At 55.4% G+C, this 27463-nt stretch overlaps 3 protein-coding genes across 5 annotated transcripts in view; 1 reads left to right on the top strand and 2 right to left on the bottom strand.

The window, feature by feature from the left end:
- Window positions 1-775: 775 nt before the first annotated feature.
- Window positions 776-3664, top strand: CRIP3 (cysteine rich protein 3). Of its 2 annotated transcripts, XM_065884555.1 has the most exons (8): window positions 776-818; window positions 1078-1172; window positions 1587-1644; window positions 1741-1872; window positions 2664-2735; window positions 2858-2952; window positions 3051-3108; window positions 3285-3664. In XM_065884555.1, the coding sequence occupies exons 1-8, from the start codon at window positions 776-778 to the stop codon at window positions 3338-3340; spliced, it is 609 nt and encodes a 202-aa protein (XP_065740627.1). In that variant the 3' UTR covers window positions 3341-3664. The 2 variants fall into 2 exon arrangements, with proteins under 2 accessions (XP_065740627.1, XP_065740628.1); XM_065884556.1 differs by lacking the exon at window positions 1741-1872 and having other exon boundaries at window positions 3285-3340.
- On the bottom strand, window positions 3616-10300 carry SLC22A7 (solute carrier family 22 member 7). 2 transcript variants are annotated; one of them, XM_065884554.1, is made up of 10 exons: window positions 9795-10300; window positions 9042-9145; window positions 8754-8908; window positions 8462-8630; window positions 7516-7639; window positions 7074-7183; window positions 6365-6579; window positions 6050-6158; window positions 4882-5088; window positions 3616-4469 (listed from the first exon to the last, which is right to left on the bottom strand). In XM_065884554.1, exons 1-10 carry the CDS (start codon window positions 10188-10190, stop codon window positions 4415-4417), a joined length of 1644 nt encoding a protein of 547 aa, XP_065740626.1. In that variant the 5' UTR covers window positions 10191-10300; the 3' UTR covers window positions 3616-4414. The 2 variants fall into 2 exon arrangements, with proteins under 2 accessions (XP_065740626.1, XP_065740625.1); XM_065884553.1 differs by having other exon boundaries at window positions 4415-4469; window positions 9042-9169; window positions 9795-10190.
- Window positions 10301-20375: 10075 nt separating this feature from the next.
- The window catches only part of TTBK1 (tau tubulin kinase 1), a 35378-nt gene continuing 28290 nt past the window's right edge, over window positions 20376-27463 (bottom strand). Inside the window, exons 13-14 of the mRNA XM_065885464.1 lie at window positions 21429-22990; window positions 20376-20760 (exon numbers count right to left, since the gene is read on the bottom strand). Of these exons, the coding sequence (XP_065741536.1) occupies window positions 20376-20760; window positions 21429-22990 (1947 nt within the window). The remainder of the gene's footprint in view (window positions 20761-21428; window positions 22991-27463) is intronic.

Genomic DNA, 27463 nt, shown 5'->3' with positions numbered 1-27463 from the left:
TATGTAATTGGTGTCTGAATTATACTTTTAAATTTAAAAAGTAAGCATTATAATTTTATGAGCAAACCGTAGTATGCAGACCCCGCTTGGGGGCTTCCAGACTGAGTCTTGGGTTCACTGTGGGATCCATCATAATGATAGTTACTGCTTTTATAGCATTTAGGTGCCACGTGCTGTTTGGGCACTTTGCAAGTATTAACTTATCTAATTCTCACCACAGTCCTATGAGGGAGAAACTTATTACTTTACTCATTGTACAGATAAGAAAACGGAGGTTAAGTAATTTGCCTGAAGCCAAAGAATGAGTAAGTAACAGAGACGGGCTCCAGATTCCGTAGCTCTTAACCATCTGCCACGGAGAAGGCGGAATGAAACCATTTCAAAGAATGCCTAACTCCTCGATTTGGGGAAATAATGGTGTTTTCATGGCGTCTACACTCTGAACAGTTTTCCTCTCTGTACCAAGCCAGGAACTAGTGCCACCCTTCCAGGCGTCTTCATTACTCCCTCCCCTCCCAGTCTAGCTTCAGGATCTTCTCTCCTGTCCACCGGTCTGATACTTCAGTGTTTGGAAGTAACAGCAAATTTGCCTGCGTTCCCCAGGTGGAGTGGTTCTAAGTTTCTGGCAGCCAGTGGGAACGGAGGAGCAGCGGATTCAGCCCAAAGAGGCTCAAGGCTGAGCCATGGGAGGGGCCAGCGAAGGGGGCGGGAACTGAACCCCGGAGGACTTGACCACAGTGTGCAGTGTGCGGCGCCGGCTGCTCAGAGCGGAGCCATGAGCTGGACCTGCCCACGTTGCCAGCAACCCGTTTTCTTTGGTGAGGCCTGGGCGGAGGAAGGGGAGAAGACGGGGCGAGTGAGAGCCTTTGGGCTCCATGAGGACGCAAGGAGCTGGCCACGGTGTGGTCCCAGCCCCCTTTTCCACCTATGGGGTGCACAGCACTCGGGCGGGATGGAACTGGCCTCCCGGAGACACTCCCCATCGTCTCTAGGAATCACGGTGGGGGGGAACAGGGGGGAAAGGAGGGCGCCTTGTGCTTGGCCTGGCTCTGCCCGGTTGCACCTTGTCCCCCACAGCAGAGAAGGTGAGCTCCCTGGGCAAGAACTGGCACCCATTCTGTCTGAAATGTGAGCACTGCCACAGCGTCCTGTCCCCAGGAGGGCATGCAGAGGTGAGGCCGGGCTAGGGTGCACAGCCTTGTGTCTGTCACTGTCGCCGAGTCACCAGCCCCCGGTTTCAGCCCCATTGGCCCACCAAAGGCAACCTCAGCAGCCAACTCCCAAGATCACCTACCCGATAGGCACCACACCAGCCAGCATGTGGGGAGCCTGAATTGTGCTGGTGGATCCCATGCGTTTCGTCAGGTGGGGGAGGGAAGCAGCACTGCTTCCTGACCTGCTCTTTCCCTGTCTCCCTGACCACAATGGCAGTTCCGGCATGCCAGCTCACCCCTCACTGCTCCCAGCCCCCGCAGCCCAGGCCAGTAGACAGACACACCTGGCAGCCTGTCCTGGGGAAAAGCCTGTGGGGCACAGGAGAGCCCCCTTGGGCCCTAAGCAGTCCTCTTCCCTCTGCTTGTGCCTAGCACAACGGAAGGCCGTATTGCCACAAGCCATGCTATGGGGCTCTCTTTGGACCCAGGGGTAAGTACCAGCCTGGAAGGGGCCAGGGGACAGCAGAACCCTCCATGTGGCTGAGAGCTGGAGGCTCAAGCCTGACCTCCCCTCTTCTCTCTGCAGGGGTGAACATTGGTGGTGTGGGCTCCTACCTCTACAATTCCCCCACCCCCACCCCTGCCAGCGCTACTCCTCTTAGCCCCAGCAGCTTCAGCCCCCCCAGACCCAGGACTGGCCTCCCCCAGGGCAAGAAAAGTAAGTGAGATCGAGCCCCAGCTACTCCCCCTCCTGACCCTTCCCCAGGATGGAACAGGGGATGGGGACCAGGTGGCAGTATCCCACCTAGTCCTTTGCTTCACATTCCTACAACTTTGTTCATGGCAAAGACTTCTCTTCTCCGTGGCCCCTTTTTTGATGTTTCCTCCTGTCAGCTGCTGAGTAAGAGGTAAATCGGGCAGGTGGCATTATCACCCCCATTTTACGGGTGAGAAAACTGAGGTCTGTAGAGGGCAAATGACCTTGTGCAGTCACACAGCTAGTCAGAGGCAAAGCTGGCCTGGAACCCGGGCCCCTCCCAGGCCAGGGCCATGGAAGGAATGACCTAGAGTAAGGGGTCATTGAGATGGGCCAGCCCCTCACATTTCTTCCACTTCTCCCCTCTCCCTGTACCTTCCTCCATCCCCTGGAGTGGGCAGTGACATTGTGCTCCCCAACACCTGACACCCCTGCCCTGGCCAGCTCCTATATCAGCTCAGGTTTCCTGAGGATTGAGTTGCTGACGGGGTTGGGCTGGTGGGCACCTGAGCCCCTGGGAGGTTGAGAAGGAAGCAGGTGGTCCCTCCTGCAGGTAGGGATGGGGCAGGAAGTGGAGTCAGAGGGGACTCAGCTCTGCCTGAGGAAGGCAGGCTCATGTCCATGCGGGTGGGAGGCTCTGGGATGAGCATGGCTTTTGGAAGAGGACAGTGCCATATGCAGGGCAGGGCTGATGGGCCCTGTTTAGGCCTGGCCTCCACCTCAGCCCTAGCGGGGGCCTCTTCCCTTTAAAGGCCCTCCCCACACGAAGACGTTCACTGGGGAGACCTCGCTGTGCCCTGGCTGTAAGGAACCCGTCTATTTCGGTAAGTGACAACAGAAAGCTAGGAGAGAGGGGTGCAGGATGGGCATCAAAGGGCAGGGAGGTGGTACAAGGCAAGTGGGTCTCCCTGCCCTGCCCCTTGAACTACCATCTCTCCCCCACCAGCTGAGAAGGTGATGTCTTTGGGCAGAAATTGGCACCGACCCTGTCTGAGGTGCCAGCGGTGCCGGAAGACCCTGACTGCTGGGAGTCACGCTGAGGTGAGCAGGGCAGGGGTGGGTGATTATGCTGGGAGGAGGGAGGCTGCAGATGGGAAAAGAGCCAAGCTGAGATGTCTCTCTTTCTCTCTGTGTCCCAGCATGACGGCGTCCCCTACTGCCACATCCCCTGCTATGGCTACCTGTTTGGCCCCAAAGGTGGGCAGCCCCACCCCAGACAATGGGCCTAAAGTATGGCATGTGGGTCTGTGGGGATGTGTGGACAACTTCCCCTGTGGTCAAACACACCCCAGACCCCTCCCAATTCCCTCCAGCCTTCAGCCCAGCACCCTCCCCAGCCCCAAGGCCCTTGGTGATGGGGCTCTCTCCCTCAGGTGTGAACATTGGTGATGTGGGCTGCTACATCTATGACCCCGTGGAGATCAAATGAGATGCTCATAGCAGAGGTCACCCTAACTCAGGCCTCCCATCATCCTCTCCATGGTCCAATGGAAGCTACAGAATTCTCTAGTCCCATGAGGGTGGGAGAAGGTGTGATTCTGGCGGCCTGGGCCTAGGCTCCATGGTAGACCAGAGTCTACACTTTCTCTGCCAACTTCTTCCTTTCCCATTCCTATCTGGTCAGGGGACATAGGCCACCCCATTTGAAGGTTAGTGTCTTGGTCTTCCCAATCCCTTGACCCAGCAAATTCTGTAACTTCAAGGTACTCATAAAACTTGTGTTTATTTTGGCTTCTCCAATAAAATGTTAGCTCCCATGCCTTCAACTCTTCTTTGGGCATGAGGCCTAGACAGTGGGTTGGAGGGTGGGGAGTGTAGGGGTGTGGGGATGCATTACCCTGCAAAGTGACTGGGAGGTAGCAAAGCCAGCCATGGGAACAAAGAGCTCTGTTCTCCTGGTCCCCTGGCTCTGGCACTGGGCAGCTCCCAGCACCACGCAGTGGACAGCATGCCCACCAGCCCTGTTGGTACCAGAAGTCGTCATAGGACAGTTCTTTCTTTAGCACCATCTCTAGAGGAAGCACCTTATTCAGCATCTCACTTGAGCATGAGAGCAGATAGATCCTGCGCCGAGGTCTGCTAAGAAGCTTCATTATCCATTTGAGAGACGACCAGACAGGCCCACAGAGGGAAAGCCACATGCCCAAGGTCACCCAGAAATCAGTGACAAAGCTGGGACCAGAACCCAGGGCCAGACTCAGTGGCTTCCCATCCAGGGCTCATCCCACAGCTCCTCACTGTTGCCCTAACCCAAGGGGCACCTTTATTTACAGAATCCCCCCAGCCATGAGAGGGGTGCCAGAATTCTCAGCAGCCCACTGCATTCTGGGAAGTTGCTCTGTTGCTGGAGGCCAAATAGTCAAGGCTGGATGAGCACAGAGAGGGGGCAACTCCAGCCCTGGACAGGGGGCTCACTGCCCCCAGCCCTGGTCAGAGGGCCTGCCCTTCTATTTTCCCAGCCCCTGCTGCAGAACTTCCATGGAGGGCCTGCCCCTGATTGCATTCAGTCCTGGACCTGCTTCATGGGCATCTCTTCCTCCTGAGGGTTGGATGGGGCACTGAGGAGGAAGGAGTCATGAGCAATGGTGGGGTTTATCCTCCCAGCCTACCACCCCAGCCTGCCCCATAGGGCTGGCCTAGGCCTCCCCCCAGCTCTTGATATACAAACACATGTACTCCCACAAGTGACTCCCACACATGCTTGACACATCCCTGACATGTAGGCATACCTGAGTGTGTGTACACATCCTCTTCTTCCTGGACGGACACACACACAGGTATGGACTCATGTACACTTCTATACACGCAGTTTACATACCTCAGGTCACATACCCATGCACACTTTCATACATGCACCAGACACACATGTGCAGACATGTCTTCCTCTCTGAATCTTACCTAAGGTGTCAGGTACCTGAGCACCCATACCCACATGCATGTGCTCACACAGACACAGTCCTGTGCACACACCTCTTCCTCTCCACGTCTTGGATGGTCTCTGGTAGTTGTGCCTGCTTTGTCTCTGGTAGCAGGAGGGCAGTGCAGGCAGCCAGCAGGGCGATCCCCCCATAAGCGAGCTTGGGCAGTGACAGCCATACTCCGTCCAGCAAGGCTGCCAGTGGGGCCAAAGAGCCCCCCAGTCGGCCCACCAGTGCAGTCAGCCCCATCCCTGTCTGTCTGCTCAGAGAGAGAGGATGGAGGAGGGGGTTGGTGCTCACACCTACTTGTGGTCATGCCTCACGGGGCTCCCTTTCTGGGCTGGCAGGGCCTGGTGCCCCCTTCTTCCCAGACAGCTAAGAAAGCTGAGTCTTCTTTCAGGTGGTCTTCCCACCCACCCCTAGGCCAGGGGCCCCCAAGCCAGCACCCACCAGAGGATGGGCCCCCATTCTGATAGTACCAATTAGGTATTGCTGAAGGAAAAAAAAAAGTCATCAGAAAGAGGATGGGGAAAGGGTAGCGTGAAAGGAAGGGGTCAGCAGCTGGAACAGACCCTGCCATGTTACAGGAGACACAAGGCTTTCTAAACATGCCCAGCTGCCTACCCATCTCCTCCCCACCTGTCAATAGCTACCTGAAAGGGCCAGGGCCTTATGTCCAGAGACAACACCCAAGGGCAGTTCTGCTTAGGCTGTGTTGAGTAGGATGGGATGGACAGATGGGGCCTTTTTTTTTTCTTTTTTTTTTTTTTTTTTGTGCGGTATGCGGGCCTCTCACTGTTGTGGCCTCTCCCGTTGTGGAGCACAGGCTCCAGAGGCGCAGGCTCAGCGGCCATGGCTCACGGGCCTAGCCGCTCCAAGGCATGTGGGATCCTCCTGGACCGGGGCACGAACCCGTGTCCCCTGCATCGGCAGGCGGACTCTCAACCACTGCACCACCAGGGAAGCCCCAGATGGGGCCTTTTGCGACTGTTTTCTTTTAAAGGACGCCCAGAAAAGTTGTCTGACCTTGCTCAAGGTCACTTAGTAAAGAAGATTAAATGCCCCACCTCCTCCCAGACTTAGGCAAACGCAAACAGCTCTGATTAGCTCTGTAAGGAATGGGCGACAGGGACTGGGGTGCAGTGTGTGTATGTAGGCGTGTTGATAAGAGTTGTGACTAACAAGCCCTCCCTCCAGGTGGCTTGCCTGGGACCCCTCACCTGAGCACGGTAGGGTACAACTCCGACGTGAAAAGGTAGGCAGTGGTGAAGGCAGCTTCAGAAAAACCTTTCCCCATCACCGCCAGGGCGGTGCTCCAGGACTTCACCTCTGGAGGAAAAGGGGTTCAGGCAGTGAGGAGGCCTTGCAGAACAGAGGTTCTCCCAGGATAGGAGGTGGAGCCTCCGGAGAGGGCCAGACTTAACTGGCCTTGAGTCGGGGCTTCTGGGAAAGAGCTGGGGGGCGGTGGGGGGCGGGGTTTTCTCGGCCAGAAGGCGGGGCCTACGGGAATGGGCGGGGCTTGGGGCGGGGCTCACCGGAGGACACCAACAGCCTGAAGCCCAAGGCGAGGGCGGCGCCGAGCAGCGTTCCTGCCAGCGTGAGGCGGCGTCCGGCGTGGCGCACCGACAGGTAGACCAGAAGCTTGGAGGGCAGCTCCACGGCCCCGAAGAGCAGCTGCGTCTGGTACACGTTCAGCCCCAGTCCCGACACATCCAGGCTCACGCCGTAATAGGAAAAGTTCACTCCAAACCTGAGGGGGGTCGCGATGCCACTCAGGGGTCCTCCTTCGCGCCCCCTTGTCCTCTCTTCTCAGGAGCCTTGGCCTTTTAGAGGGACCGTCTCCCCCACCTTCGGAGCCCGCTGCCCACGGTCTTCCGTGTCCCCATAATCCCTTCTGAGTGTGCAGCACATGCCAGTAGCCCAAGCACCTTTACCTAATCTTCACAGCAACCCTGTGAGATAGGAACTAATAGCGTCCGGTTGTACAGAAGAGGCACCGAGGCTCAGAGTGTTAAGTGACCTGTCAAAGGGCTCACAGTAAGGAGGTGGCAGGGCCTGAATTTAACCCCACGTGTCTCTGATGCCTGCTCCATCCTGACCTCCCAGAGCCCCCTTCCCCCCTAGAGGCGGATCCTCCTGCCATCCGCAGTTACAGTTTCACTTGTCCCTTGTCCTCTCACACTCAGCACCAGTGGAGTGTGCCCCTCCCCCACCCCACCAGGCCCAGGTCAGCCCCTTCCTCACCACACCACCATGCAGCACAATGAGATGTGTCGCAGCCTTGGAGTCCGGAACAGGTCCAGGTATGAGGGTGTTCGGACCACCCGCTCCGCAGCAGCCACTTTGCTCAGAGCCTGGTGGGGAAGGAGGAGAGTTTGTGACATCGGAGTTGGCTATGTGGCCTGAACAAGGCACCTTGTTCTCCCTGGGTCTCCATCCTTCTCATCTGCAGTAGTGGGGGAGGGGATGCACGTGGGAGCTGAGTAGGGTGGGTCCTGAGTCAAGGGTGTGGCCCACCAGGGCCAGTAGGACATTCTGAAGAGTTTGGAACACTCCACTGGGGGCCAGGAGCTTTTCTTGCACACAGAGTGGATCCCAGGAAGGGGACCCTTGACACAGGGCACACACACACACACACACACACACACACGTACTTGCATGCACTCACACATACATTCACTCTCACCTCCTGGCTCAGGCCGTCCTCACCCAGAGGCCGCCCGTTGAGCCTGGCACAGCGGAGCAGGTACCTGTGGGCCTCTTCCACACGGCCCTGGGTCAGAAGCCAGCGTGCAGACTCAGGCACCCACCTGGGGGGCAGGAGGAGGCCCTTCAGTCAGAGTGCCCTAAGCCCTAAGGTCTCCCTCCTGGGCACACCACAGGCTGTCAGCTTCCAGGCTCTTCCACACACAGTCCCCTCAGCCTGGAATGTGTTCTCTTCCCAAGCCCTCCTCACCTGATGAACTATTATTCATCCCTTAAGGCCCAATTTCAAAGCCACCTCTTCCCACTCTTCCTTGCCCAGGCCTAGGTCCTCCACAGCCTGGGAGTCCCTTCTCTACTCAACTGAATTGGTCTTGCTCCCAAAACCTCAGCCCCCAGGACCAGCTACCCACTTCACCCACAGGTGACAAGAGGGCATAGGATGAAAGAGAGAGAGACATACAGACATACCCACAGGGATCATCCAAAACCAGTTCATTTTGGGGAGGCAATGAAATACCCACCTCACCCAGCCCCCCACCTCCTGCTTGGACTCCCTACCCCTGTGCTGGCTTGGCCGCCACCCCCACCCCTCCAGGGCACCAGCCTGTCTGTGCTTGGCTCTGTCTCTTCTGTCACTCATGTGTTCAGCTCTATCTGTGCCTCTGAGTCTGCCTTTCGGACCTGGTCTCTCACTGTCTCTCAGTGGTTCTGTCTCTGTCATTCCATCTCTATCTCTCTATATTTTGTTCCCGTTTCTCTGCTTCACATGCCTGGTGCCATCTTCTTTGTATTGATCTCTGTCTCTCTTTCTCTGTTGGTCACTGACAGTTTCTCTTCATCTCTCAGTCTGTCTTCGAATCTCAGCCTCTGACTAATTGTCTCTGGCCTCCTGTATCTCCCACTCCCCAGCTACCCCCAGGTCTCACCAGATGCTGAGGATGCCTGGGGCACAAGGCAGGGTGACAGCCAGCAGAAGCCATCGCCAGTCCCGTATCAGGTAGCCGACCAGTGCCAACAGCATCACACCCCCTGTCCAGAAGGTGCTGCTCAGGACACCTGCCACAGTACGGTGTCCCACGTCCAGCCACTCCAGCTCTGGACCCAGGGCGCGGTTGGAGACAGGAAGACAGTTAGCAAGGGCCAGATGGGCTCAGTCTCACCCTTGACAACTGCCTCCCTGCAGTCTTCTAGGCCCTACCCGACCTTTGCCTGCCTCACCCAGTGGCATCACGATGATGGTGAAGCCAGCCAGAGCCGTGCCAGTGAGGGTGCGAGTGACGGCAAACATGGTATAGCTGACTGAGGCTGCAGATGCCAGGCCCAGCACCAGGGAACTCACATAGGCCACGAGCAGCAGACGGCGCCGCCCAAACCTGCACGGGGTCATGCAGGGTCAGCGCCCTGTAGAAGGGAAGTCCCAAGACAGAGGTATACTAGGCCCATACCCCAGCTAGTGGAAAGGGTTCCCCACCCCACACCCTTATTGGCCCCCCTACCTCACCCCACCTGTCAGACAGATATCCGAAGGCCACGGCCCCCACCAGCACACCGGCGAAGAAGAAGGTGGAAGTGGCTCTGTTCAGGCCTTTCTGCTCACACACCAGGTCCCACTGCAGGGACAGGCAGGGAGGGGCCTCCTATGGGCACAGGGCCCTCTCCAGCTGGTACCAATCCCTCTTCTCCTAGACCCCAGGTTCTTCTGAGGTCAACTGTGCCATCCTGGTACCTCCATGTCAGATAGCCCCCAACTATTCACCCCAGCTTGGGGAGGGGGGGTGGAAAACTTTGCCCTTCCCCAATTCTGCAGCCTCAGTGTCTTCCCATAGAAAGCCTTGACTGTGACAACAGGAGTTCTGCTCCTTCCCAGAGAGACTCTGCCCCCACCTGCACTCCTCTAGATGGATTATACAAATCCTAGACCTGGGGCCCGGAAAAAAGGAAGAGGGAGGAGTCCTCTATTGTTTCTCCACCTCTTAGTACAGAAACACCCTTCTCAAATCTCTGCCCCAGCTCCTTAGAGCCATCTTAGCCCTCACCTGCCCTAATCACCTCCCAGTTAATGATAGCAGCTCTCACACAGGGGCTTTACTACAAGCCGGGAACCGAAGCTCAGTACTTTGAATTTATAGATCCCATCTACAGATTGGTAAACTGAGACTCTAAATGGTAAAGTAAGGTGTCTAATGCCCACATGGTAATCACCCAAGGCAATGGCAGGCCCATCCACTCGCATGTCCCCCAACCTCCCAGCTCGGGTACCTCAGTTGCAATGGTGGAGGAGAATTCCGAGTGGTCGTACTCCCAGCCCTGAGGGCAGGGCACTGTGGAGGGCTCACCCTCCAGCTGCTCCCCAGGGCTCTGCCCCCCTCCCCACAGCGTGGTGTTGGGGAGGGCCTGGAGATGGGTGAAGAGGCGGCAGGAGCTGAGCCTGCCATCAGGCTCCCGGGGCAGGTGGGCCTCCAGCCACTCGTCCTGGTGACTGAAGTTGGCAGGGACTCCAGGCAGGGCACAGCGGTGGGCTGGCACAGCAGCCAGGAAGATGGGCAGGAGGAAGTGCATGGGCAGCAGCACACGGGGCAGGGCCAGCAGTGCCACGTTCCGTAGCTGGAAGGGCCCAAAGCCTCCCACCTTGTGTAGCAGCTCCTCGAATCCCATGCTGCCCACCTACCAACCTTCTCCAGCACGGACTCCCTCTGTAGTGCCCAGCACAGCTCAAACTGCCTACCACTTGGACCCTTGGACTCTGGAGGCGGGAGTAGACTGACTGATGAGCAGAGAGCCTGCAGCCAGAATCCAGCCCTCAGGGGCTGGCCCAGGATTGGGCCCTCCCAGGCCACCCAGGTCTCCAGGGATCCCTGCCTGTCTGGCCCAGTGCCTGGGGGGAGGGGCTGCCATCCATTCAGAGGTCACTGACTCCGTGGCTCTGGGACTTACATATTGGTGCTCAAGGACCAAGTGGGGCAACCTCGTGTTGCCGTGATGGGGTAGCTGGGTATGTAGGAGGTGAGGCCCTAGCCCCTTGGTCAGCAGAGCTTCCAAGGGTCCCTAAAAGGGGAGGTCCCCTGGAGCATAGTGCCAGCTCTCCCTGGTTGCCCTTTGTCCTGTGAAGCCTTAGTTCAGCTTGGTCTATTTGCAGCCACAGCCTGACCAGCAGCTCAGGATGCAAGACTGACAGCCAGGCCCTAACCAGGTGAAGAGTTCTTCCTGCTGAGCCACAAGGCCTCCCTGTACCCCTACCTGGAGCTTATGCCCTGGCCTGAGACACACCTGGAACCACACTGGACAGCCTGGCTGATCTGGGGGTCTGAGACCTATCACCCTCCCACTTCTTCACTCAGGGGCTCTTCTCATATACACAGTCCCTTCTGCCTGCCCTCTGCCCCTATTTCAGGAGCTTCCTAGATTACCCCGTGGTGTCTGGGGGCGGGGGTGGTGGTGGTAGGGAAGGAAAGGGTTTGCCAAGGTCCTGGCATAGTTGCCTGCAGTGAATGCCTAAGACTCAGAATTTGTCTGACTCCCCACTCAGTTCTCATTCATGTCCCCCTGCCGTGAAAGCACAGGGAAAGCCAGCAATGTCAGATTTATTCTGATCTGATTCTCCAAACACCAGGTTGGCAAATAAGCTTCTAAAGAGCCTAAGCGACAAAAATATTTGAAAACCTCTTATTTAATCTAGCCCCCACTTTGAAGAGTTAAGGAAAACTGTTTGGGAGGCTGGGAGCACGGCTTGCTGGGTTCGCACAGTGACTCAGCAGCAGAGCTGGACGGAGGACCAGGACCCCTGACTCTTGCCCAGGCCTTTGACCCAAGCTGCTGAGCTGGAGATGTTCCAGTTTGCCCTAGGCTGGGCTCACTGAGAAAGCTCTGGGAAAAGAGGTAAATTGTTGACATGGTGTGTGTTAATGGTGATGCTAATAGGCTTGGGAGTGAGGGCAGTGATTTGGTGGTGGTGACAGGTGATAATAGTAAAAGATAGTGAGTCTCTTGTGCAACCTCAGCATTCTGTAAGGTACAAAGATGCCTCGGCCACAGTCCCTGCCCCCAGTGAGCATGCAGTCTGGCGAGAGGGTTAAAATAAGTGATACAACCCCCCCGCCTCCAGTCTCACCCCTCTCAACACACCCACCACAATGAACATTTTATTATTGAATTTTTTTTTTTTTTTTTTTTTTTTTTTTTGCGGTACGCGGGCCTCTCCCGCTGCGGAGCACAGGCTCCAGACGCGCAGGCTCAGCGGCCATGGCTCACGGGCCCAGCCGCTCTGCGGCATGTGGGATCTTCCCAGACCGGGGCACGAACCCGTGTCCCCTGCATCGGCAGGCGGACTCTCAACAACTGCGCCACCAGGGAAGCCCCACAATGAACATTTTAAAACACAAATCTGACAGGGTAATATCTCTGTTTAAAACCCTTCACCATGGTACTTCCCTGGCGGTCCAGTGATTAAGACTCCGCCTTGCAATGAAGGGGGTGCGGGTTCAATCCCTGGTCAGGGAGCTAGGATACCACATGCCTCGTGGCCAAAAAACCAAAACATAAAACAGAAGCAATATTGTAACAAATTCAATAGACTTTTTAAATGGTCCACATCAAAAGCAAACAAACAAAAAACTCCTCACCAGCTCCCTCTGCTGGAGGGTGAAAGTCCAGCTCCCTAGCTTGGCCCATATGACCCTCCATATGACTCCTCTCCCGAAGCCTGTCTCTGACCCCTCCCCACCATGCCCCATTCCCTCCAGTACCCTGGGTGCGGTCCTGAAGACAGCCCTGGCCTCCCTCCTATTCACCTGGTGCGTGCCCCAGCCACTCTGGAGACCAGCTCAAGAGTGAGAAACTCCTTCCCTCTTGCTCTCACCCATATGTGACCCCCACATTGTTGGTTCCTCCCTCATTTGATACTATGTAATCATTTCTATAAAAACATAAAATACCATAACTGTTTGCGGTTCCTGAGAGGTAAGTTTTGCAGCCATCTCATCACCATGGTCCCTCCAGCGACTCCACAGGGGAATACTCTGAGGTTTTTCCAGAGCCAGAGAGAACAGCCAGTGAGGCCAACCCTGGGCATTGGCTGTGGTGCCTTCGTTTTCACAGTGGAGGGTTCTCTCCTGCCTTAACATGAGACGTAGCTAATAGTCACCTCTCCCTCTTTGCATTGGCTTCTAGGTAACTCAGATATAAATCTGAAGCCCCTTTCTACAGAGAGTAATTTGACATTAACTGTACCCCCAGCTTCATCTTATTCCCTGCCTCCACCCCATATGGCAGCTGTCCTCTCTGATGTCATCAAGGAATGGTGGTGACAATGACCATGATGTTTGGAGGCTGGAAAAGCAAGGAGAAGCAAGGTAGGAAATGCCAGGAGTCTAACCAGAGTACTGATCAGCTCTGAATCACCACTCAAGAGCTGGTTTTGATTAAATTTTTAACCATCCCCATGCCCCTCCAACCTGGGAATCCAAACTTGGGCTCAGAGGCCAAGATAGAAGGAGACCCTCATTTATACCAGACTAGATGAGAAGGAGCCTTGTGCATGGGAAAAACAACTCCTTACTTGAAATTACACTAGAACTGTTGGAGGGTTTGGGAAAGAATAAGTTCCTGGGGTAAACAATTCTCTATTTGGGATTGCCTGCAATAGAGACTTCTTACACTTTAGTGTTTCTTACTCTTTTTCCTCTCTCTCCACTGAGTGACCTCCCTATCTTACTTGGGGCCTCACTGACCATTAATCATTGCTACCATCCAGGTAATCATTTCCTACATTGATGATGGTGGTAATGACAGAATCCATTGTAGTGGGAAATATGGTGATGGGATGGATGGTATACCAGTGATGGAGGTGGGCATACTGATGGCAGAAATGATGGTGACTGGAATAGGGATGAAGGGTATGGGGCTAGGGATAGTGGTAATACTGATGTGGTTATGAGGGCAGTGGTGGTGATGAGGATTATGTGGTAGATGATACTGGTGGTGGTGGTGGTGGTGGTGATGATGGTGAAAATGGAGGTGGTGGTCATGTTGAAGATATATAAGCTCCTGGAGAACAAGAATTTTGTCTCTCTTGTTAATCGTGTCATCAGAGCCTAGTAGTGGTGATGGTGATGGTGGTGGTGCCTGCAGCTGATGGAGAAGGGTATCTGTGATTTGGGTGATAAGGGTGCTGTTAGTGGTGGGTAATAGAGTTAGAAGTAGGTAATGGAGATAGAGGTGGTGATTGTGGTAAAATTGATGGTGGTGGCAATGGGTGATGTTACACTACTTTGGGCTTAATTGTACATGGGATGGAGAGGAGTGCAGGAGATGCCACCTGGAACGGATGAAAATGTGCTTGTCTCATATCTCCCTCTGACTAATGGCCAAATTCCAATGACCATGCAGATTCTCCTCCCCCATCAGCACATCACCATGGGCAAGACTAGGCTCCTGCATCCGCTGAGGGCTTAGAAGTTCATCTTGACCACCCTTCAGTCTTGGCTTGGTCTCAGCTCTTATCCTGGCCTTGACTCCTGAGTAGACAATGGGAAAATCTCAGCAGGCCCCAGTGTATGACGATCAGAGACATGACACCTTCCACGTTCCCACTCTGGTCTCTTTTTTCCAGAGTGTCCCCCAAGGACCTCTCTTTACTAACAAAGGCCCCTCCAGTGTCCTGGGTCTTTTGGCCCCTATCAAGCCCCTGATTGAGGAACCTTGCTCAAGCCACTGATTTCTCTGTGCCGCTGTCCTCAGAGCTCTCTTGGCCCTAGAACAGAAAAGACAGTCTTTCTGAGGGAGTGGAGAGAAGGTCAGCGGGGGGCTGGGCAGGTCCTCACCTGTGGAGCCAAGCTGTGAGGGAAGTGAGTGTGCCTCGCAGGTCTCAGGCTCCTGGGGGAGGAGGGCGGGCAGGGGTTCTCTGTAACCCTCTAAAGCTGTCCTCCTTGGCATAGGCTTGGTCCTGCCCCCCCTCACTCCTCTCTCTACTCCCCGAATCACACCAGTGACCACCACACTGAACCACACATAGTCCTCACACCTCCACACCTTGCCCCCACTGCTCTCTATGTGCCCAACTCCTGTTTCTCCTTCAAAATTCAGTCTTAGAGTCCTATTCATCGGAGGGCCTTCCTTCAAGTTTGCAGTCTGACCTGGGAGGCCCTACCTGAGCCTCATATATCAGTGCACATAGAGCCTCGTGTAAAGTGAAAGTTAATTTACAGCCACCTCCTAAATGGTACACTCTGCCTTGTCTCAGTTCCCGGATGGTGTCCCATGTCTGGCATAGCCTCTGGTACATGTGGGGCTCAGAATTAGTTGAACGAATGAATGATTGAAGGAATTCTAAACAACAATGAATGAATAGTCCTTGGCATTCTTTCATTCATTCATAATAATAAAAGGAATTAAAAAATAGAACAAGATATTTTTCATCTACTTGATTATTCTGGGGATTTCTCCTAGAATTAGACGTAAGCAAAGATTAGAGCCAGGATATTGATTTTGGCACTATTTGAAATAGTGAGAAGTTGGAAAGACTCTAATGAAAGCACAATGTGGAGCTGGTTGGATAGATGATAGAACATTCATGCCATGGACCATTACGTAGCCATTAAAAAGAACATGAGGATCCTCCTACATTGCTGGTGGGAAAGTAAAATGGTATAGCCCTTGTGGAAAAGTGTGGTAATTCCTCAACATATTAAACATAGAGTTACCATATGACCCAGCAATTCTACTTCTATATTCTACCTATATACTTAGAATATATACCCAAGAGCAATGAAAACATATGCTCACACAAACACTCGTAAATGAATGTTCATAGCAGCATTATCCATAATAGCCAAAAGGTAGAAGCAACCCAAAGTCCATCAGTTGATGAATGGATAAACAAAATGTTGTCTATCCATACCACAGAATATCATTCGGCCCTAAAAAGGAATGAAGTACTGATAAAAACTAAATATGATGAAACTTGGAAACATGCCGTGTAAAGAAGGCAGTCACAAAGAGCCACATATGGTGTGATTCCAGTGATACGAAATGTCCAAAATAGGCAAATCTATATAGAGCCAGAAAGTAGATTGCCTAGGGCTAGAGGGGTTGCGGGGAAATGGGAGTGACTGCTATAGGTATGGAGTTTCTTTCTGAGGTGATGGAAATGTTCTAAAATTGATTGTGATGATTGGTTGTACAACTCTATGATATACTAAAAACAAGGAAGATCTGTATTTTAAGACATTGCTGGGTGTAAAAATCATGTTTCCGAATAGTAAGTATAATATGCTCCTCTATTTACAAGAAATATATATGGAGAGAGTGCTATTATTATAAACATAAAAGAAGGTCTGAGATGGTATACACCAAGTGGTTCACAGGGGTTACCTGTAGATGGTCACATTTGTGGATGGGAGGCTTTCACGTTTTATTTTATATGCTTTTAGCGCTTGCCTTTTTACTACAAATATGACCTGCTTTTGACATTTTTGAACAAGAAGGAAGGTAAAAGCACATGGGGGCCCCACTGAAAGCTAGTGAATCAGACCCTAGAGCCCCCTTGCATCACGTCAAAAGAAAGGGGGGCCCAGGAAGTCACGGAGGGAAACAGGAGATGGTTACACAGGTTCTGGAATGTCAGAGCTGTGGTAGAGTGGTCTTCTCGGAGGGAGAGCAGGACATCAAAGCCCGGGCCCTTCTCTCTCTGATCTCAGACAGGGCTGGGACAGAAATTATTTACGTATTGCCTAGGTGAAAGATTCACACATAGTGAACCTAGGGTCCAAAATGCAAAAAGTACAGCGAAAAAAAAAAAAAAGTACAGCGAGTATACTATACTGCAGCCTCCCTCCCCCCAGCTCGCCTCCCAAAGCAACCAGAGGCCTCTAACTCATCTACACAGTTGGACATTACACACACAGTTCTTTTACAGTATACAAAAAGCCACCTCCTTCATTGTAGAGCTTCACAGTACCCCACCATGTCACACAGGTGGCCATGTTCTACTAACAGGCCCCCATTAACGGACATTTAGATGACTTCTGAGCACTTGCTTTTACAGGTCTACAGTCTCTTACCCAAACCATCGAAAATCTTTTAGAATCCAGAATATATTTATATTTAGAAAGGAAATTCAGTGCATATTCCATATATTACGAAACACCCTAGTAGGATCTAAGGCAGCGCCGTACAATCAAACACATTAATATTTCCACTGCAAGCATGTATGATAAATGGAGTTAATAAAAACTATAAACGGTCTTGGCAGGTTTTGTTACCAAATGATTGGGAACAAAGTGAGGCACACTCACTTTGGTTTTGTTACCAAATGATTCCCATGCCAATCTAATGGGAACACTCCCAAATTCCAGAAACTTTTGACTTTCGGAATTGCAGGTGAGGCCTTGCAGAGTTCAAAGAATGCTGCCATGAATAACTTGGGACACATATAATTTTGCAAGTTTACAAGTATATCCATAGGATACATTTCTAGGAGTGGAGGCTCTGTTCATTTGTGATTTACATAGGTTTTGTTAGAATAATGACCATTTATCTTCCTTGCCTGTAAGCTGCTGTACTTTATGGTTTTCCAAACACTTGTATATTTGTCTGTTAATTTGGGGGGCAATGAAAATTCTTCCTCCCTCCCTCTCTGCACAAAGCTAGACTTAGAGTCTCTGGGAGCCAGGGGAGCCAAGAGAGCCTGAGCTTTGCTGTCAGAGACAGCAGGACCATCCCCTTCCACCGATGTAAGCCTGAGCAAATTTCCAGTATCCATCCTGAGCTTCCATATCCTTTTCTGTAGACAATCTGCCTCCATGACAGTCCCTCCCCACTTTCCCACCAACCTGCTCTCTTCTCTCCTGTCTACCCCCAGCCCCAGGGCCTGGGCTTTGCCCTCTCTCCCAAATGAAAAAGAGTCCAGGCCAACAGAAAGAAAGGTCCACAGGTTTTTTAATGGTGTGATGGCTACTTCCCTTCCGAGACCCGATCTAATCATGACAGGGGCTTCCAGGGGGTGGGGGTGGCGGGTGGACAGGTGCAAGGTGGGCAGAGGCCATGCAGTGACTAGGAGGGGTGGGGGAGGGTGTTACATTCTTTTTGGCATGTAAACATTCTTCAGTGGCTTCCCCAGGGGGAGGGCAAGGGCAACTCTCTGCCCCCTACCCCATGACCACCAGGGCTGGTCCCGGGAGCTGAGAAGACTGAGCAAGCCAGGCCCCTGCGAGGATCTGGGAAGGGGACAGCCCACGTGTTTGGGGCCCGGCTCCTCACCTGCACCTTCTTCGTGCACAGTGCGGCTGGGGAGGGGAGGCATGTTTTCGGGTGAGCAGACCTGCATCCGAGCCAGTGACACAGGCTGTGGTGATGAGGAAATGCTGGAGGGGTGTGGTGGTGGTGGTGTGACACTCTTTTATAGAGAAGGCGCTCAGGACTGGGAAGGCTTGGTGGCAGGGAATGGGTGCCCAAGGGGGAAGAAGCTGCAGCTGGGGGTGGGGGCACTGGAAGGTGTGGTTTCCTCTGCCCTGGATCCTTCTGAGGGAGAAGAGCAGAGTCAGTCCCCTAGCCCCCTCGCACACTCGCCCCTTCCTCTCCTCCCCCCACCTCAGTGACATTCAATGACGCAGAGGCCTGAGGTCAGTTGGGAGCCCTAGGGAGGTCTGGAATCCCAAAGGCAGACAGGGTTTTGTGTCTCTGCCCAGCTCCAGTGCTGGGTGAAGCGAGAGGGTGGGATGGGCCTGGGGCTCTCTCAGGCCGCCCCCTTTTCCCTCCCAACACCAAACCAGGGTGTTGTTGGTCCTGGGGCAGGGGTGAGGCTGGGGGCCCTACATTCACAGTTCGGTTGGTGGCAAGGAGCAGGCCCAGGACCTGGGCACCAGGGGTCATGCCCGGGTCCCCACCTGGCACGAGCTGATTGTCATTCGGAGAAGCTCTAGGTGGGAGGGAGTGGCCCTTCCTCCACCCCCTCTGCTGGATCCAGAGGGCAGCAGAGGCCTTGGGAGGGTCTCGGGTTGACAAAGAGGGCTCTGTCCGGAGAGGTTTCCTGAGTGTTCTGGGAGCTTCTGCGTCAGCATTGGGTGAATCTCGAAGGCCATCCACCCTGGAGTCCTCCCCTGGGCTGGTCTGCAGAGAAACCACCACCTTGGCATAGAAGCAGCTGCCCAAGCTGCCGAGTCTCCATCAGGAGCTTCAGCTGGCACCACCAGGTTTCTCTCGGGGCAAATTTCCTCATGGGCATCCTTCTAAGTGATGGTGGCTGGATGCTGCCAGATCACTGCGGCAGGCTGGGACCTTTCTTCCTCTTCCCTTGGTTGTCTTGCCTTGCTGTCTATGACCCAGGGAAGAACAGCGGGGCCAGGCCAGGGGGCAGAGGCTGTGTGTGCTGTGGATGGAGAAGGCCTGCAGGGGACCTGTCCCAGATAGGCAGGGTTGGCTATCCCTTCTGCAGCCCCTTGGCCCAGATGTAGGCAGTTGAGGCTGATGATGAGTTGGGATGAACTATGCAGGAGCCAGACCCAGGAGGAGGCCCCATATCCATTCATGGAGCAGCAGAGGCCTCACCCGCTGCAGGGACTGCTCAGCCGCACGGGTTGGGATTAGGACAAGAGGGGACAGGCTGAAGGGTGAGCTGGAGGTGGAGGGGACTGGGGACCTATCACACAAGCATACAATCTGGAAGTTAAAAGGGCCTTTCTGCCTTGAGTCCAGGGGCCAGCTGTCTGTCTGCCTATTTCTGCTCTCTCTCCCACTGGGGGAGATGATGGTCTGATCCAGCCTACTCCCCACAGGCAGGAGGACAGGGATGGTGACCCAGCTAGAACTGAGTCCCTGAACCTCCAAAGGGCCAGTGCAGAGAAGATGATAACCAGCCATTCTCCACCTCCACTGAATTCAGGAGAGAGAGAAGTTGGCTGAAACTGCAGTAGGCAAGATTGAGGTTAGATGGCAAGAAGGAATTCCTGATGGTGAGGGATCCTGAGCACTAGATCCGGGGACAAAGGGAAGGGGTGAAACCTTTTTTAAAGCCCCCCCTCTAACTTCCCACTGGGAAACACTTGCCCAGGAAGGCAGCCCACACACACTTGATGGTTCCCACTGAGGTCCCACACAAACTGAGGGGGAGGGGGTCTTTGCACCCTAGAGGCGCAAGGGAACACCCTTCCCCCATCACCTGTCCACTGCCTCCTACAGGGGTGTCCAGGATGGTACTGACTTTGAGGCAGGTCAGACCTGCCTCCTCACACCACAGTCGACCAATGGCTCCTAGGTCTCACCTCCCCAACCCCCATCTGGCAGCTGAGAAGAGCCCTTTCCAACCACCACAGCTCCCAGGAGATGTGAGATTAACCCCTAGTGGGAGGCTGGAGCCTCCACTTCTGGAATTTGAGGCTGCCTTTCCGAAAGGGTTGGGGCGTGTAGCTTTGGCTGGATGAGGGTCAGGAGGAGGGAAAGGCGCCGCAGGATGTGTAAGCAGAGTTCCCTGGGAGGGCTTGGAGAGCAGCAGAGGCCTGGTGGTTAGCAGGGCGTCCCCATTCGTGGAGTTCTTGGTGAAGAGTCGCTGAGCCTTCCCCGGGGCGTAGGGTGAGCCTGCCCCACCTGAAGGGCAGCAGGGGGAGGGGCGGAGACAGGGAAGGATGGGGAGGCGGACACTCCCCCCGCGGCGCCGCGTCTCCTTCCGCAGGGCCGGCGGGTGGGCGCGGCGTGTGCTGGCGCGCGTCCTCGCGGATGCAGGCAGGAAGCTGGGGCCGCGGGTGGCGCGCGTCAGGCGCGTAAGGCTGTGCTGGGAGCTGTTCCAGTGTGGCCGGCTGCAGGTGGGGGGCCGGGGTGAGGGTGAGGGGCCACGGAGCGCCGCGCGCGTCATTATCTGGCCCCAGCCCGACCCTCCGCAACCCCCGCCCGGCCTTTGGTTGCGCGCTGAGTCTGGAGTTTCACTCTGGGTCCTTTCTTGGGGGCCCCCGGGGAGGGGGTGCCTTCAGGCTGGGCCCGGGCCTGCGGGGCGCCCCGGGGTGGGGGGGCCCCCGGCCGGGCCTGGTGCGAGGGGGAGGGGCTCTCTTTGCGGGACAGGGACCGGCTCCGGGGGGAGGCGCTGGGATGGTGCGCGGAGGAGGCGGGGAGGCCGGGACTGCGCGGGGCTGGGGGCCTGGTGCCGGCTTGGGCTCGCCCCGGGCCCGGGCCACGGCCGGGGGGCTGTTTGGGACGGAGGTCAGCAGCAATGGCCGTCCCTGGGGGCTTCTGCAGCTGGAGCCTGCGGGAGGTGCGGAGGGCAGAAGGCAAGAGACAAGAGGCGGGCAAAGAAACAAAAAGACATTTTCAGAATCTCCCTGGGCACTGAGCTCCAGAGTCCTGCATCCTCAGAGCTGGATGAAACTGAGGAGACCTTGGCACAGATGGATAAACTGAGGCATGGTGCCCCATCCTCCAGAACGGGACCTCTAAGGGCCACACACTCCCAGGCTGCTACCAAAAGAGCTTGTTCCAGGCTTTGTTTGATGTCTCTGTTTTATCTTTAAAATTCGCATGGATTTTACATTCTACTCTATCATATACCCATGTTTATATTAATATGAACAATGTTTTCTCCCAACTGTTCTGGCCTTTATCCTTTGGCCTCAAATGCCCCATGGCACGCCAGAGGCTGTGTGTGGACCCCACTGGCCCCCATCAACCTTTTCCCAAGCCTGGCCTCCTTGGAACCCCTCCAGACACACTCACTGCAGCCACTCCCTTGAGCCCAGTGAGAGGGCTGGGACCTGAGTCAGAAGAGAGACTTAGTTGGGGAGGTGGTGGACAGGGGGTGTGGCTGAGGGTCCTTCCTGAATTATCAATAGCCCTTGGCTCCAGGGAAGCGTCTGCTGGTGGAAGGCCTTCTGTAGTCACCCTCTGCCTGCCCTGGGACTAGCAGCAGTTTCTCACCTGCTGGTGATGGCTGTGTCAGATGCTGGGGCCGCGCCTTGGGGTCTGTCAGGGGGCTGCTGGGCTGCGGCAGGCGTGGGCATGCGGATGCTGATGGGACGGGGGATCCGGCTCCGGGTGGCAGCTGCCCGCCCGGCTTTCCTGGGCACCGCGGGCTCAGAGGCAGGCGTGTCCTCCTCGGAGCCTGTGCCTGAGAGCGTCTCAGAGGCACGGCGCTGCTCCTCACTGGAAGAGGACGAGGCCCCAGAGGCCAGGCGCAGCAGCAGGCGGCCCTGCCTCTTCTCCATCACCAGCCGCGCCAGGTCCTGCTGTGGTCGCGCCCTCTTGCCCCACCGCTCTTTGGCCGACAGTGAGCCTGAGGGCTCCGAGCCTGTGTCCTCCTCAGACAGCAGGACAGGGATTCGGCTCCTGGGGCGAGGGCCTGGCCTGGCATGGCGACTGGGGGAGGTGGTGGCCAGTTTCTCGGGACCCGGCTCCAGCAGGGACGCCGGGGCTGGCCCATCGGCAAGGGCTGGGCCATTGGGCAGTGAGTCTGTGGTCACCTCCAAGGGGCTGCTCTCGGGGGGGGCGGACAGGACACAGCTCACCAGCCCTGATAGGGCAATGCCGTTCTCCAGGTACACGGAGGCCCCCTCCTCCGCAGCCCTTCCATCAGAGGGCACCTCCAGGCCCAGCTCCCCCCCAGCGCTGAGCTCCTCAGACCGGGAGGCTTGTCCACCAGACGACATGACATTGAGGTGGGTTTTCTCTGCAATGTGCACAAAGGTCCTCTCGACTTTGGTGAAGGGCGAGGAGGTGACTGCCACTCCCCCTGCCCCTATGGTCACTGCCCCAGCCCCCGGCCCTGTCCCGGTCCCAGGGGGCTTGGGCTCAGACTTGAGGACAGAGGACAGGGTGCCTGGCTCAGACACGTCCAGCTGGCTGCCAGTGGGCTGGGGCCGTTCGTGCTGAGGAGTGAGGGCAGCCAGAGTGCCCAGGTCAGGGTCGGGGGCCAGGTCGGCAGTGACAGGCGACTTCTTCATGTCGCCAGGGGAGACGAGCACCAGCGTTTTGGAGCCCTCCTCAGGCTCCAGGTCCCCGTCAGCCATGGAGGCTCGGCCCCTGGACTCTTTCTGATCATCGGCCAGCAGCGTGGATGGGGCGCCCTCCTGGCTCCGGTCCGTGCTCCTCTCGCTGCCCTCACTGCTGGAGCCACTGTGTGGCCCCAGCACCTCCCCCAGGGCCACTGCCTCCTCCTCCTCCTCTTCTTCCTCCTCTTCTTCCTCATCTTCCTCCTCCTCCTCCTCCTCTTCTTCCTCTTCTTCTTCCTCCTCCTCCTCCTCCTCTTCCTCCTCCTCCTCCTCCTCTTCCTCCTTCCCATTCGTTTGAGGCTGAACAGGAGCCAGCGGGACCTGCGGAGTGGCAAGTAGCATGTGCGAGAAGTCCACCCTCCGGACCCTGTTGAGCAGCCGAGCCCGTTCACGGTAATCGGAGAGATCCTTCTTGTAGTCCTGGTAGGGCAGGCTCAGGGGCACAGCTCGCGGGAGACCATTCACCTCAAACGGGGGCGCCACGGAGAATACCTGCAAGGGGCACACACAGGGACCCACTGAGGTCGCCCCCCGCCCCATCCTGGGCCGGAGAAGGCCTGACTGCACTCCCAGGCTAGGAGGCCCGTGAGACTGTGAGTTCCACTAGAGCACATGCTGGGGCTGTTTTGCTCATCGCTCTGTCCCGAGGGCTTAGAATGGTCCCTGGCACCTAGTAAGTGCTTAATAAATCTCTGATGAATAACTGTGTTCATGCTCCAGGTCCCCTGAGGTCCCAGGCCTTGATCCTGGTGGCTTTTCTGTCTACCAGTCTTCCCTTTACCCCGACTCTTCTGTATCCTATGTGTATCCTGAAACCCAGAGGCAACTGCAAGCCATCATAGCCACCATGTAGGAAACCAGGTCCAGAGAGAGGCAGCAAGTGTCTGGGTCAGCCCTCACTGCCTCCTCACAGGGCACAGTTCCTCTGCAGCCAGGGAGCTGGCCACCAGGGCCACCAGAACCTGTCAGACAAGGGCAAAGTTCAGGCTGTCCTCCACCCCTTGAAGTGCAGGCTGGACCCCTGGAGCTCCAGCCCCCTTCCCACCTGCCTGTCAGCCAGGAATTTCCCAGTCCTCTGTAGGTATGTTTTGAGTCCACACTTCCTCCAAAAACTCACAGCCAGCCTATGAAAGGCAGTTTCTTTTCACTTGATTAAGTTTTACCCTTTGAAGCTTTGTGCAGAGTTCTTGGCAATGTGATGGCATGTCCTTGGTTTTCTAGATTCTTGCCACATCTGCCCTTAGCCCCCTTCCTTCCAGACTCAAAAGGCCTGACCATCTCACCAGGACCTCAGCTGCTGTGTCTTCTCTGGCTCTGCCCTTGTCAATCACACACATCCCCAGGCACCCACAATGTACCAGGCCCCATTAGGGCTGACATGGCTTTGTTCCTGGTGGGATGGTACTGATGGTATCCAGCACTTTGTTAGCCTTTTGAACACACAGGGCCTCTGTTTTCCTAAACACAACCCGTGCAGACCAGAAGCCCTGGAGGGGCTCCAACACCTTCAGGTGCCATCCAGACTCTCAGGGAGTCCTGCCAGGCATTCCTCTTGAACATCTGTGTCTGCTGCCCTATGCCCCTGGGCACAGCCCTGTCCTGCCTCGTGGTTCCCCAACCATCAGCCTTTTTCCATTCTGCATTGCCCATCCGTTCTTTTTACGGCTGCCCAAGTGATCTTCCTGAAACTTAAATCTGATCCCATTTCTGTCTGCTTCAAACCTGCAGAAACCTATGGTGGGTCCCACAGTCCTCAGGAGACAGTTTCGGTCTTTGGCTTGGCACATAAGCATCCCCACCCCCCCCCACTTGTCCCCACCCCACCGCATGATCTGACTCCTACCTTGTGCTCCAGCCTCACTTTGAGCAGCACCCTCTGGTCCCCCACTTACGTTCCAGCAGTTCTCTAAATGCCTCATGCATCTAACACTTCTGGGTCTTTCCCTAGGCAGTTTCCTTTGCCCAGGGGGTCCTCTCACTCTCTCTATTGACATGACAAATTCCTATTCTTCCTCCAGGACCCAGCTAAAACAGCTCATTTCCCCAAAAGCTTCTTGTCCACCCACCAAGCCGACTTCATCACTCTACTTGTTTTCCCACATCCTTCCATTACAGAACCTTCCACCCTCTATTTCACAAGCACGTGTTTACATGGCTCTCTTTCTTGATAAACACTGAGCCTCTTAAGGGTTTTTCATTCATTCATTCAAGAAGTCCTTGAATGTCTATTGCCTTGGCCGCTGTGTTAGAAGCTGTGAATTTATGGATCAGCAAGACAGATCTGGTCCTTGTTTTCATGGAGTGTGAAATCTTTAGATTAGGAAATTAAATGGGGATAATGCATCCTCCACAAAGGCTGTGACCATAAATGAGGTCATGTTAGCCATGAGGCTGACTTATAGCGGTTGACTGATAAATGTTAGCTCCCTCCCCACCCTGCCCCCCACCTCCTACCCCCACCCTGCTCACTCTGGTTTGAAGATCATTGATTCCTTCCTCAACCCCAGAAACTCCTGGATGCCACACCTGTGGGCGGGAGTGGGGCGGGGAAGAAGGGGCTCTCCCAGCTGAGGTCTCTGTGCAGTCAGCCCAAAGGCTGGTGGAGGGGAAGGAATCCCCAAGGCCAAGATTTGCTCGAGGCTGTGATTTCTCCCATCCTTAACTGCCATAATCTTCCTCATGGTCAGACCATCAGTGAGGCCTTGATGGAGTGGGGAGGAGCGATGTAAGACAAAATAGCATCAGACACTGGACAGGACCCCAGCACACTCGGGGCTGTGTTCTGATTATGTTTTTATCCTGTCTGGCTCAGAGCTCACCCACCCAGCACTAGATACATCCTACCCAGCAGGGATGTCCTTCAGCCCCACCAAGCCATTCTTTCTCAGCAGAACTTCTGCCTATGTTCCCTGTCCCACCTCTGACACTTCGGACATCCCTGTTAGAACCACCTTTTCCCTTGCCATCCGGCCAGTTTTTGGATCTCTCAGGAAAAGCCCCATCCACAGGATAGATCCTCTGCTCACAGCGCCCACATTAGATGATCATAGCTGGAACCCTTTCTCCTTTCATCTCAAAGCCCTCCCCTTCCATTACATGAGGGATGAGAGCTGGAAATCAGGCATCGCTGATAATATCAGACTGGGAAACTGAGGCTTGGAGAGAAGCGTCAACATGCCCAAGTCACAAAGCACACCACCCAGGGTAGCCCAGAGCTCAGAATTCTTTCCACTGCCTCACCGGCCACCCATCCTCCCTTGTGGAGAAACTCAGGACCCTCTGCCCTTTCGCAGAGCTGTGAACCTCAGAGTAGGGACAGGTTTGCCCTAAGGATTACTGCCAAGCCCACCTGGCCTGGGCATGCTGGGTTTTCTATTTCAAAGCCCCTCCCCGTCTGGCTCCATGTTGGGGAGGGCCAGGGCTGGGCTCAAGTTCCTCCTTCCTCAGAGAGTGGGAAGTCCTCCCACACCCTTTCTGGCCTCTCCTGGATGCCTGTGCCCAATGCCCCTGTGCTCATTCAGTCAGCCAGCGGTCACTGGATAGCCTCTGTGTGATTGGCCCTATAGGCCTGAGGACACCATGGGAGGGGGACAGCAGTGACACTCTCCCAGTCTACCTCGGAGGGAAGAAACAGTGCTGGGTGTCACCAAGTGGAAGTCGGGGTCTGGGGAAGCTCACACCTTCCTGCTCCCTTCCCAGGGCAGTGGCCCTTTATGATTCCAGTCTGCTTATCGTGGTACTCCAGCATGCTTGGCACAACGTGACTTGGGGGTGCTTTTTAAAAAAACAGAGCCCTGAGTCCTACTCCCTAGATTCTGTAGGTCAGAGTTGAGGCCCGGAAACCTGTTTCAAAGCTCCCTGGTGAACCGATGGAGTTTGGCCAAAGGCAGATGTGGTGAGGGTGAATAGTGTGGGAGGAGGAGAGGCAGGCCTCTGGACCTGAGACAGAGAGAATGAAAGCCTCAACCCTGCCCCTGCCTCCGCTGGGCCCAGAGCAGCAGCATGTGACCTCACCAGCTTCAGAACTCGGCCCAAGCCCGTGTTTACTCCAGTCAGCCGGAGACGTGAACAGAGGTAGACGGACCAGACTCCCAGCTGCCCCTGCCACCAACAAAACTGGGCTCTCCTCAGCCTTGACTTCTCTGCTACTGACGCTGGAGACAGGTTACTCCACGTACCCCCATCCCCACACAGTGTGCATTGAGCAACTCTCCTGCCTGGACCCTAGCCAGTCCCAGACATTGTGCACTGCACATCAGCCCACAGTCCCAAGGTCAAAGAAGGGGGGCTGCCGATGGACAAGAGGAATGTGAACTCTGACACCCCACCCCTCCCTCACTGCAGGGCGGGGAGGGCTTTGTGCCTCTCACAGCAGTGCCCCATCTCCTCCCTCAGCAGCTGCCCAGCGCATACCTCCCATCTCCCCTCCTCCCCAGGGGACCCCCCCCCACCGCCAATTGCCATAATTTCCCAGACTGAAAACTGGAGATGAGAAGTCAACAGGGTAGCTTCCTCTGCCCACCTCTGCCTTTCCCAGATTCTTCATCTGTCTGTCCGGGTCTCTATTCTCAAACCACATCTGCCAAGCCAAGAGCCCTCCCTCTGCTCCTCCACGCCACACCCAGGGCTGCCACCCACCCCGGGCACACTGGCCTGTGGCAGTCATCTGGGTGGAAGGGCTAAGATGACCTGGGAAGGCAGCTGCCTACCCTAGGTCTCTACAGATCCTCACATACTTGACCCCCAGATCTCAGTGTCCCCAACCCATCCCTGGCTGCCACAGGGCAAGGATCTGACAGCCTGGGGACATTCTAAATGCTCTGCGGGTGAAGAAATGCAGCTGTAGCTTGCCCTTCTTCTACCCACACACTTGCTTGAGGCCCCAAGAAAAGCATCTTCCTCTTTTGGTGCTGTGGCTGCAGGCTTGCAGGGGTGGGGTGGGGGACAGAGAGAGGGTGAGCCCCT

Source organism: Phocoena phocoena, chromosome 10, assembly GCF_963924675.1.
Source record: "Phocoena phocoena chromosome 10, mPhoPho1.1, whole genome shotgun sequence".
Classification (NCBI taxonomy): Eukaryota; Metazoa; Chordata; class Mammalia; order Artiodactyla; family Phocoenidae; genus Phocoena; species Phocoena phocoena.
Note: the sequence above shows the minus strand (reverse complement) of the source record. Positions and strands in the feature narration are given on the sequence as shown.